The sequence below is a fragment of the Rhinatrema bivittatum genome, chromosome 1, assembly GCF_901001135.1.
Source record: "Rhinatrema bivittatum chromosome 1, aRhiBiv1.1, whole genome shotgun sequence".
Taxonomy (NCBI): domain Eukaryota; kingdom Metazoa; phylum Chordata; class Amphibia; order Gymnophiona; family Rhinatrematidae; genus Rhinatrema; species Rhinatrema bivittatum.
The window spans coordinates 675,988,553-676,001,421 of NC_042615.1; the positions used below are offsets into that span (position 1 = coordinate 675,988,553).

Consider the following 12,869-nt stretch of genomic DNA (forward strand, 5'->3'; position numbering starts at 1 on the left):
CTCATACTTCAGAGTCTAATTCCCTCAGACTTCGATCGGGAGGGAATTAAAAAAAAATTGGGATAACGAACGTACCAAGTACTAGCCTTCATCCCATCCCCACCTGACAAGAGAAGTATATCTCATCCTTTCGATAGAAAGGCGCTCCAATCCTCACAACTGCATGTGCCAATAAAAAATCACATAATTATATGTTTCAGTCTTCTGCATATATTTCCACTCTCTAACGCCCAGGACACCCGGCCCTTGAGCACATAACATAGGGAAAGCTTCCCTAAACAAACTCCATTACCACTAGTCGCTGAGCTTCCTTGCGGGCGACCGCAGTTGTCTTCCCGGCACTCTTATTACTGTCGAGCTGGTGAAAAAGATCGAGATTCTGGACTAGCAGTCAGAACAATGGACCCTGAAGCATTAAAGCCAGGATTCAATTTCACCTGGCAACATAAATTGTAAACAACCTTTCTTACCTATGGAAACAGAACGTGGAGCTCATTTCTCTGTCTGCAAAACCTCTCCAATTCGCAGAGTACGCGATGGTGTTCCCAAACGCCTCGTCAGGCTCCAAAAAAGCTATAAACTTATCAAAGGCTCCATGTTTCCATCAGCATTAGTAGGAGACAGAATCTCCCACTTCATTCAAATAATACTACTACTACTTCTACTACCACAAATAATACTACTTCTCTCAGAACCATTCTCAGTCCTTCATCCCGGGGATCACACTGGCTTTGAAGCAGGCATATTCTTACATATCAATGTACCCCAGACCCTGATGCTACCTCATTATTCCAGTCAGGTAACCATTCGGCCATACAAGATTCTTCAGTGCGGCCTTACCTTTTCCCACAAACATTTCACCAAATGCTGAGACCTGATGTTGCCACACCATTCGTTGTCAGAGGGAGTAAGGTTGGTTTTTTTTTTCTCCCCCTATCTAGACGATAGTTTCCTGGTGCCATCCATTTCACTGCTACCAAGCGGCAGACTATGCAGGGTTCTTGCCTAGACAACCTAGGACTCTTATTAAAAAAAAAAAAAAAAAGGAAAATTAGGTCAACATTGCAGTCTACTCAAACTGCAATTCATGAGAGCCTACATCACAAACTTCAATCTCAACAGATTTTCAACTCTACTTCACAGTACTACACTGACAACCCGCCAGACCATAACTGTTCTAGCACATGTACGGCAGCCACCTCCATACTTCCGCATACGCATTTGCATATCCGCCACTTGCAGTGCGTACCCGGACACGAATGGACTCCATTTCTCTACATTCCTTGGCCACTCACATTCCTTGGCCTGAAAAAAAAAAAGGGAAGAGGGGATGAACTCACAATGGTGGCTACTCCCGTTGACATTCACCGGGCTCGCCCCTACCTTCACTGTGACATTGAATAGTACCACAGCATCTGAACGAATTTCAGAAGCAAGCTCTATTGCTTTCCTACAAACACACACACTGCACATAAGCCTTCAGGATTCCCTACATTAAAAAAAAAAAATCATGATTCACATGGAGTCCGACTTCCATTGTTTTAAAAAAAAAAAAAAAAAAAAAAGGAGAGTATCCAGCTCCTGGAAACTCTACAAAGAGGCAGTTTAGAGACTGGATCATGCTCCTCGAATATCCATCTCACTTCAATCAATTACCTGCCCGGTACTGACGAAACCAGACCAGACAAACTCAATATTACTTCACTCCCACAAAGGGAAACTAATTGCAAAGGTAACTCGAGACATACTCTCACTACAAGTATTGGTTCACTACCTATTTTTTCTTCACTTTCACCACGACAGGGTGGCCTTGCGTACTTACCCAAATTCTCTACTAACGGTAATGTCCAGTTTTGCATTCACCAAACCATCACCTTATCCACGTTCCATCCAAGCCTATTGCAATAAAAATAAATAAATAAAATACGGCAAGGTCACATACCTTCGATCGTAAACATGCGCACTCTGTCACCCAATCGACACTGACAATTCTTTTTCTTCATCAATCCAAATGCACAAGAACAACTTTATCCAAAGGGATATCCAATTAAATCCTTTTTTCAGCGATAATAGAAAGTCACACACGCTATCTATGACCCTAAGGTCACATCATGTGCATGAGATGACAACCTCGATTGCTTTCTCTTCATCAATTAACTTTCATAGACATCTATGAAGCGGCAAAACAATCACTGCTACACCCACCAGCGTTTACACAAACAGACGGTAGATGATCCTTTTGCAACGGACTATCCTACAGAAGTGCAAAAGTCTAAGCAAATATAGCCTTCATAGGAACTGTCCGCCACTATTTTCGTATTGAGCAAAACAATATATAAATAAATACATTTTTAAATGACATATACGAATTGCTCAATATGTCAGCTGGGGACTCCCATACAGCATGGCTAATTCAGCTGCTTATCTACGTGAAAAGAGCAAGTTTGCTTACTGTAAACAGTATTTTCCGTAGATAGATGAATTAGCCATGCTGACCCACCCACCTCCCCGGACAGTTCTAGCACACCTACCTTGCTTTGATACTGACTGAGGAGCCTGAGGCAATCCTGTCAGGATACAGGAGGGAGGGAGTACCTAGCTAAAAGTCTTTAATAGACTTTGAGAGCTCCGCCACTTAGTGGCACGGAGGACGTACCCCATACAGCATGGCTAATTCATCTGCTATCTACAGAAAACACCGTTTACGGTAAGCAAACTTGCTCTTTCAAACAGAAAAAGAAAACACATGTACTGTGGACATATGCCATTAAAATGTACATTGGGAATGGAGAAGATACTAATGTTCATTTTTTCTGTTTTATAACATCTTTTTTTTTTCCTCTGCTTTAGTCTGCCATCTTCAACTTCCAGAGCCTTCTGACAGTAATCCTACTGCTGATATGTACCTGTGCATATCTCCGCGCCATGGCTCCTAGCTTACTGGACAAAAATAAAACTGGGTATGTCATCAAACCTATAGTTCTTGCATTTGAAAAGCTAATGTAACTCCGTTTCCCAACATAAATACTGTTTTCAGTTAGTATTTTAAAGTACATTTAATGTTAGTCTTAGGCCAAAAAAAAAAAATTAGTGCCAATTTAAAATCATTTCCACAATATAGTATTTTATTATAGTTTTCTTATTTTTTTCAATTTATGTATTTATTTTGCTTTTTAGCTTGCACATATCAATAGACAGATCCAGTATTCTGAAGAAGAACTACTTTATATTATAAGGGGGAGGGAGGGGGAGACCTCAGACAGCAAAAAAGGTGACTGACCTTTTAAAATGCTCAGTCTTAAACTGCCATCATGAGAAGAAACCTCTTTTATTTCAAAGTACCTAGTCTTTTTAAGTTGGCTTATTTTTAAGTTTAACTTATTTTAAGGAGTTTTTATTTCATTTGTTTATAACTGTTTTATATTATGTATGAGTTTGTTTTTATTCATTTTTCATTTGTTATTGATTTGAAGGTTTTTTTTAATGTGTGTTATTGCAGTTAGTATAGCTGTGTTTAAAAAAGGATTGGATAAGTTCTTGGAGGAGAAGTCCATTATCTGCTATTAAGTTCACTTAGAGAATAGCCACTGCCATTAGCAATGGTAACATGGAATAGACTTAGTTTTTGGGTACTTGCCAGGTTCTTATGGCCTGGATTGGCCACTGTTGGAAACAGGATGCTGGGCTTGATGGACCCTTGGTCTGACCCAGCATGGCATTTTCTTATGTTCTTATGTGTTTGATCTATGTTTTAGTATATCTTATTTTAAGAATCTGTATATTTCATTTTATTTCAGTTTTATGATTATGTATGTAAATTTGTTCATTGCCTAGGCCTTTTGTGTTAGACGATTCACAAATTTTAATAAATGTAATTTGTGTCTCTAAGTGGTATAGTAATGACTGTTTCTCAAAAACTGGATCAGTGATCTCCATAAATTCCAAATTTTTCAAACAGTAAAAAAAAATCACTAAAAAAAAATAACAATAGTTCCAAAATTGTTATGTTTGTTTGCTGTTATTAACCGTTATTGTTGAATATTTATGTTGTATTGTAATCCGCTGAGACCGATGGATCAGTGGATTATAAGCTTTTGGAAATGTATTTGTTGTTTTATTTAACAATGAAACTCTGGTAGTACTTAGCATTTGGGAGCTGCTATTACTACTGTCTTAATGCTGCCTGACTCAGATTCGAACTAAGGTTGCTGTGACTGGTTACTGAATTGGATTATTTGTAGTTCTTATATATTTACACACAAACTTTCTATGGCTTTTGCTTTTCCAAGAAAAAAAATGTCTTCTTGTTCCTACAGTTTACTTTTGTTCTTTTTTTTTTTTTTAATTAATATTTTATAGCATTACATATCATAAATCCATATAATTAATTTTAACATTATATTACCGTAACATTTATCATTTATGCTATAACCTTATTTTACCATGAAAATCTGAGAGACCAATGTAAAGTAAATGGAGCATTCTTAAACATTCCTTCCAATTATCAAGTACTAGAAAGTGGTAGGGATAATTACTTTCCAACTGTGTACACAACAGAATTAAGTTATTATTTCTTTTGAAACCAAAAAGTTTTCTAATTGATCTGGTTCAAGAAATTCATATCGTACATTCTCTATTGTCATAATACATTTACATGGAAATTTAATCAAAATCTGTGCACCCAGGGCACAAGCTCTAGAACACAAATTCAAACATTTTTTACGACGTATTTGCATTGTTCTGACTACATCTGGATATATCCATATCTTTTCTCCTAAATACAATTTATTCCTATTCCTAAGAAAATTTCTTAATACATTATCTCTCTCAACGGGGGTAGCAAAGGTAACCAATAATATACCCCTTCTCTCTATCTGCTTTTCTTGGGAGGTTTCTAAAAACCCCGATAGATCTTCTAAAGGGGAAACTAATGGCAAATCACTTTTAGGAATATCTCCATCCCGAATACCTTCCCCTACAGATTTTTTTAAAGTATTGAACGTAAAATATGCTTTAATTATATTAGGCATATTTGTTAAGGAAAAAGATAGCATCTCCTGAAGATATTTATTGAATTGTTCTTTAGGAGAAATAAGTTTGCACTTAGGAAAGTTTACCACTCTCAGATTATTATATCTGAGTCTATTCTCCAGATGTTCTATTCTCTTATCTGTTCTAGAGTCCCCCTGGATCAAATTTGACTGAATTTCTTTTATCTGAGCTACCTGAGAGTCCAATTCTTGTAACTTATTAGAGTTAGACAGTACTACCGGATTAACTATTGCAATTTGATCTTGAAAACCTCGAAAGGCTTGAGTTAAGGAAATCATTGTTTTTTCAAATACCGATACAGCATTCCATAAAACATCTAAAGTTACAACTTCTGGTTTCTCTAACAGTGTAATCTCAGGTATTTTGACCAAAGATCTTGAAGAAACATCTCCTAAACAACCCTTATCTGTTGCGCCTTCCCCCTCAGTGGGAAGTGACCTCGAATTGCCAGTCCCACTTAATGTCCCGATGTTTATTTCTTTCAAGGCGATCAAAACTTTCTCGCCTTGACTCTGTCCATTTTTAACATCAGCTGTTTCTCCCTCGAGCACTCCTCCCTGCTGTGACATCTCTGGTCCCAGGGAAGCCGCAGAATCAGCTGATTTATTATGGACCTCTTCGTGTGTGGCATTATTTAATAAGGGAATGAGTCACAAACAAAGTATAAAAGTTCCACTTACCAACTTTTTTCTATTTATTTCAATGATCTCTCAGTGAGGTCTGTTGCTTCAGAGGAGTCAATAAATTTATACTAATATTAGAAGTAAAAATTTCTAGCTGTGGAGAGATTTCTAGTCCAAGCCGCACGGCGGCTTTGGCTGCACGCCACTGTACGCCCGATTTTATAGGCAGGAGCTCGGTGGGGGTGGAAGTGACGTCACGCCCCTCCTCCTCACCGGGATTCCGGAGTCCGTTCTCAGTGGACTTCACTAGCAGCGGGAATAGCCTCCTCAGCTGGCTCCAAACCTTGCCTCCTCTGATACAGGTCAACCCCGTCTCACGCCGCAGTACGCCCGATTTTATAGGCAGGAGCTCGGTAGGGGCGGAAGTGACGTCACGCCCCTCCTCCTCACCGGGATTCCGGAGTCTGTTCTCAGTGGACTTCACTAGCGGCGGGAATAGCCTCCTCAGCTGGCTCCAAACCTTGCCGCCTCTGATACAGGTCAACCCCCTACTTTTGTTCTTTTAACTCAGTCGCTTTGAATTTATGCTTTGTAATTATTTCTCATACATACATAGCAATAAAAACAAATAAAATGACATAGCAGTTAAGTAGTCCACATATAGAAATGGTTGCAAGTTCAAGAGAAGAAGAATCAGACTAGAGTTTTGGTGCTAATTTAGGATTGTAGAATAGGAAATGCTTGTGAAAAGAGAGGTTTTTATTGCTTTTTTTAAATCATGTTTTGTGGTTAGTTGACAAATATAGTTGTGTAGAGAGTTCCATAGTTGCGATAGAGAAAGTGTGGTTGCGGGTTAAATTCAGTCTAGCATTTTTAAATGTGGGGATTTGTAGATAGTTTTTGTCAGCATATCTTAGATGATGGGGAGGTTGGTAGATTTGAAGGGTAGAACATAGCCATATTAATGAACAATTGTGTAACAAAGTGTGAATTAACATTAGGATTTTATTTTCAATTCTTTGTCGAATGGGTAACCAATGTAGTTGCATGAGAATAGGAGTTATGTGATTTCTACGTGGGGTATGGGTAAGAAGTCTTGCTGCACAGTTTTGAATTAGTTGGAAAGATGTATTATGTAATCAAGGAGACCTATGTAGAGGGAATTACTGTAATCTAGGTTTAAGATGAGGGATTGTAATACAGATAGGAAATCAGAGAGAAATAACGGTTTGAGGTTTTTGAGTAAATGAATTTTGTTGAAACATGATTTTGTGACACATGCAATGTTTAGTAATGCAGCTTGAAAAACTTTGTAGCCAAATTCATTGAGGATCCCTTTGTTCTTTCTTGGAGTCAAATTTGAATGAAGCAGTGTCATTTTAGATTTCTTCATGGCAGATTCTATGACCATGGACACATGTGGACGTTGCAGCATTCCATAGTGAGGTGATTTTAGCATGCAAAATTTTAGATCCGTTTTGCGAGAGATCAGCTACCCTGAAAACAGGGTCTCCCACATTTTATCCATGACCGCATCCAGGACCATATGTGACGGCAACACAGTAGGTTCAGATGGGACATAAAAAATTTGTAAAATTCCCATTACTTCAGATATGAGATCTGGAATTTTTCTCATCTCCACCTTAAGGATGGAGCCCACTTTTTCCACAAACTTCGAGTATGTGAGGTCTTCCAAGGGAGAAGAAGGCTCCAGTGGATCTTCCGGGGAGTGGGTCAGATGGAATTCCTGAACTGCTTGGGAAGTTGGAGGAGATTCCTGGGGTCCCATATCTGGTTCTGGCAAAAAAATGCAGGCCTGGTTCTTCTCCTTGGTCTGGTGTGCTGCTATCTCCTGATTTGGAGATGAAGGAATCCGAGATAATGAGATCACTTCTTCCGATGGATTAGGCAGTGGCTGAGGGTGACAGTCCCCTTCTAATGAGAAGAAGAATGTTTTCAGAACAGCCAATATTTGATTCATGGCTTGTATGGCCGCTCCTCCTTTATCAACAGTATGTGTCCTTTTTTGTGGCATGTTGGAAGCCTCCATCAGTGGTCTTGCCTGGAATCCAGGCCTCCTATGGGTTTTCTGAGATGGGGTCAGTGCCACCAGTGAGATGGAGGAGTTTGGTCCTCTGTAGTACTCTGACGCTCTCTGGTCTTGATGGTTTGCCTTAAGCCTCTTAACCAGAGACTCCTGTAACTGAGGGGATTGCCTTTTCCACTTTGAGATGGATGAGAAGTCAGGGTAGACCTTTTGTGAGGATGTGAAAGACCCATTGGAATGTAGCTCCACAGGGGAGGACTGGACATCCTCTCTATCCGAAGGATAAGAGCCCAGTAGCTCCTCAAGAAAAGAACACTATCTGAGAATCTTATTCCTGTTTGTTTGGAGGCCTTGAGGAATGCTTCCCTGAAGTCTTCCCTTGGGCAGGTTATGTAATTTGTTTATAGTTTCTTGCTACTGTTTGTTTTTTTGCTTTCTGTTTGAGGTTTTGCTTCACTTACTCTTTGGTCATAACCGTTTACTATTTAATTTGTTTACAGAATAATTTATTATAACCAGTTACACTGCACATATGTCAATTCAGGGTATGTAACCCTTTTCCAAATGTATCTCTGCTGTTTACCATTATTTTCTGGTCTGTAATATATCAATTTATATTCTTAATATTTTATGTTTATGACTCTCTCCTTAGACAAGTGCCCATTTATTCCTCCCAATGCAGCTTCAGCAAAACATGGTCCTGTGTCAGGGGTCAGAGCTGTACTTTAACCTTTGATATTTGCACATCTAATGTGACTTGGATTGAAATTCCCTTATCTTCATAAATCACCTTTTCATCTATTTGGGCATTACTAAAGATTTTTCAGACTGCTAAACTCTCGCAGCACACATTTGCCTTCTTTTAGGTGTTAGCTTTAAACATGCAAAATATTCGAAGAAGCACTCTAACATGCCTCCTGGAAAGGAACAGAAAGCCCTGGATTAGTTTGGGATTGGGAAAGGTCTTCTAGGGATCATTGCTAAGCAGCGGGATCATGGCCTACCAGCTTTTCATGATGCAGTCCACGCACAAGTTCATGCAGAAACTAAATGTTTTGGTAGACTAGGGTTCACCTTCAGGTGGTTGAGTGCCATCGGTTTTTGGTGGATTTGAAGTAATGCTGAAAGCCAACTGATCTGTTCCACTTATGAGGTCTTGAACACTGCAGCCAGAACTTCAGCAGAACATGTTGAAGCCAGGAGGCTCCCCTGGCTCAAGGCGCGTGGGCTTAGAAAATATGTTCACGATCACTTGGCGGATGAACGTGTTTGGGGATAAGGTGTAGGAGATGGTGGCACTGATCAAGGGGCATTAGACCACTTTACAATCGCCATCAAAGGACTGACACTGTGCTGTGGTCCTAAAAGACACATATGCTCACATCCTTGTTCACCCTGCCCATCGGAGATTCCTCAGGTATGTGGTGGAAAGCATGAATTATCTGTGGTGTCTGTGCACCAACCTGCCAAGTCTAGATGATTATACTTCTCAATCAAGAGACCTTTTTACCAGAGGAAATCATTCTGCCCTTTCCATAGGCAGTGGATCCTGTCTCCTCTCCTCAATAGCTCCCCTCTAGAGGGTGACAAGGGCAACAGTCTAAAGCTCACACTCAATCTCAACCCAAGTCTGGAGTGAGTTTTTGACTCCCCTTCTTGACAGAATGGGGCTGTGTCACAAAGGATAAGTGGGTCCTGAATTGTTGAGTATGTCTGCCACTTGTGGTTCTCATACCTTCCCCGCCCCCCCCCCCCCCCCAACCAACAGATTTTGGGTTCCCAGTCTAACCCCATGCATTTGACTTAGCAGCAGCTGGAGATGACATTCCTTCTACATCAAAGGGCCATAGAGTTTCAGTTTCTTCTTGAAAATGAAGCACAGAATTCTACTCCTCGTATTTCTTAATACCCAAGAAATAAAAGCCTGTCCTGTATCTCCAGAACTTAAATAAATTGCTGGTTTGTAGAGATTACAGATGAATTTGCTCCATACAGTCCTTTTGTTCATTCAACCAAAGGACTGACACTCTGTTGTGGTCCTAAAGGACACATTTGCTCACATCCTTGTTCACCCTGCCCATCAGAGATTCCTCAGGTGTGTGGTGAAAGCATGAACTATCAGTACAAAGTGCTTCCGTTCAGCCTTTCAGCCACTCCGTACATGTTCATGAAGTGCCTGACAGTTGTAGTGGCACAGCTATTGAAGCAGGGAGACTGTTCCCATACTTGGATTGGTTTATTTATATATTAAAAATTCTTGTAAACCACTTATGATAAATAAATCGAACTAAACGGTTGGTGACAAACTCCTCCCTGGCAAGTGTTTTTGAAGTCCATCTGCACAATGATTCAGCTTCTTCAGACCTTGAGATTAATCATCAGTTTTCCCAAGTCCAATTTAGTCCCATCCCAGTAGATTCAGTTATTAGATGCCTGGATTGATTCGCTTCAGGGGAATGTTTCCTGCCAGTTAAAAGAGCCAGGATTAGGATGGGCCTCATAATGTCCCTGCAGCAACAAGAATAGATGTCATCAAGTTTGGTCCTTGTCCTGCTAAGCCATATGGTGGCAATAGTCTATGCGGTTCTTTTAGCTTGCATTCACATGCATGGCCGCCAGCAGGCTCTCAGGGATCAGTGGAATCAATTGCGCCAATCACTGTGTCCTCAGATATCCGTGTCTTCTGAGATGTGAGCATCTCTGTATTGGGATGGACCTGGAGTTCTTGCACAGGGACTTTTGTTATGCTTCCCTGCATCAATAGTGCTGTTCAGACACTTCCATCAGAGGCTGGGGAAACCACACTTGTGCTGCATGGGCCTAAGGAATGTGGTCCGAAGAGGACCACATTCCTTAGGCCCATGCAGATAGGCCATCTGGTATTCTTAAAGAATACCAGATGGCCTATAGTTTCAGAATGCTCATTTGCAGAAGTCTTCTGCAAATGAGCATTCTGAAACTATAGGCCATCTGGTATTCTTTAAGAGCCTTTTCCAACCTGTTCTTCAACAAAAGAATCTTGATCCAAACGGATTTATTTGTGTAAATAGGGAGGAGGAATAGCCTAATGGTTAGAGCAGTGGGCTACGAACCAGTAGACCAGGGTTCGAGTCCCGCTGTCGCTCCTTGTGACCTTGGGCAAGCCACTTTATCCTTCATTGCCTTAGGTACAAAACTTAGATTGTAAGCCCTCTGGGGATAAGGAACTACCTACAGTACCTAGATGTAAACCAATGCGATATCTCAAATCGAATGTCGGTATTTAAAAATAATAAATAAATATGTAAGGGAGGCATTGGGCTTGTATGCCCTCTGTGAAGAGGCTTTAAGGATCTAGTTGTGGATCTTTAACCATAGTTGATATCTTCAGGCGACTTACTTCCCAGGTGTCCACAGTACACTTGCAGATTGGCTCAGCAGTCCTTCAGCCACATGAATGGTCTCTAGATCAGAGATTGCAGATGTCATTTTCCTCCATTGGGGAACCCCACAGATCAACCTGTTTGCATCAGAAGGCAGCTGAAAGGTTAATCAGTTCTGTTCCACAAGACCAAGCATCAACCAATTTTTTCATGCTAAACTGCATTGTCATTCTGCTTTGTACCTCCCCTCCAATTCCACTCATCAGCAGGACTGTCCAGAAGATTCAACAGGACAAGGCAAGGGTTATTTTCATAGTACCAGCTTGGCCTCCTCAGATTTGGTATCCTTACTGCCTCCAGCTGTTAGTCCAGCTCCCAATCTACCTGGGTCATTCAGGATAGGAGACTCTACCATCCAAATCTTCTATACTTGTACCTCATGGCATGGATGTTAAGCATGTAGTAGTGTCTTCTTTGCTTCTTCCCAGGGATGTGGAAGATATTCTAATCTTGTCAAAGAAGCCTTCCACCAGGAGGTCTTAACAGCTTTAAGTGAAAAAGATTCTTTGCATGATGTGAGATTAGCAATCTGGATCCCTTCTCTTGTGGTCAGAGAGACCTGCATAGATATCTCTTCTTCCTCTTGTCATCAGGTCTCAACATTACTTCTGTCAAGGTGCATCTTGGTACCATTACGGCATATCATAATCAGGTGGATGGTACACCTATGTCTTTCCATCCCTTGATGTCCAAGTTCCTGAAGAGACTGTGGCATACCAAGTCTCCAGTCAGTAAACCATAAGTTCTGTGGGATCTCAATGCAGTCTTGGCTCAGCTTATGAAACTTCCCTTTGAGCTTCTCAAATCAGTAGACCTGAATATTCTCACCTGGAAAGCGGTGGTCCTTGTTGCCATCATTTCAACACACAGAATGAGCAAACTGCAGACCCTTATCTCTTATTCAACATACCATCAGTTTTTTCACCACAAAGTTGTTTCCACACTCATCCTAAATTTTCCCAAAAATGGAATCTGTGTTCCCCATCAATTGAGTAATTAAACTGCCTATATACTGTCTGAAACTGCATGCAAACAAAGGAGCAGTTCTTCACTCTTTGAACTATAAGAGAGCTCTAGCACATTATTACCTGCAGAAAACTCAGCCACACTGTCAAGCTTCTCAGCTGCTTGTGGTGTTTGATCCCATCAGACTGGAAGGGCAATGGCCAAAAGGACTTTTTTTTTTCCAATCGCCTAGTGGACTGCATAGTGCACTGTTATGCTCTGGCCGGATTACAGTTTATGACTCTGTCAAGACTAAAGTACAAGCCATGGCTACCTCAGTGGCTCATCTGAGAGCCATTTTATTTAATTAGTAAAACTTAATTTCATGCTTTTCACGAAAACATCAAAGTGTGTTAGAATCAAAATACATAAATATCATCCATCCACATAATAAAACAAACACAATATCGTACAGCCCATCTTTCTTACTATCTAGTCGTAAATTGTACTAGACTTTTACAATATTAAAAGTCCAGTATTCCATCCTTCCTTCAATTAACACTAAATTAGTCCTTCTGTTGAAGACATCTGCCAAACTGCTTCTTGGTTATCTATTCACACCTTCAAGTCCCTCTACTGTCTGGGCAGTATGTCTTGAAGTGACAGTACCTTTGGACAAGCAGTTCTGCGCTGCCTATTCACTCAGTAGTCCACTTTCCATATGGTGTACTCTGGGTTGTCAGTAAGTTTGTTGCTCTATAAGACAACCCTCAGCTTGGG

General features: G+C 40.5%; 1 protein-coding gene across 2 annotated transcripts in view; it reads left to right on the forward strand.

Moving 5' to 3' along the window:
- TMEM167A (transmembrane protein 167A) overlaps positions 1 to 12,869 on the forward strand; it is a 126,806-nt gene that overhangs the window by 49,041 nt on the left and 64,896 nt on the right. For both annotated transcript variants that reach the window (XM_029573893.1, XM_029573886.1), the window contains exon 2: positions 2,851 to 2,960. In XM_029573893.1, coding sequence (XP_029429753.1) covers positions 2,851 to 2,960 — 110 coding nt within the window. The remainder of the gene's footprint in view (positions 1 to 2,850; positions 2,961 to 12,869) is intronic.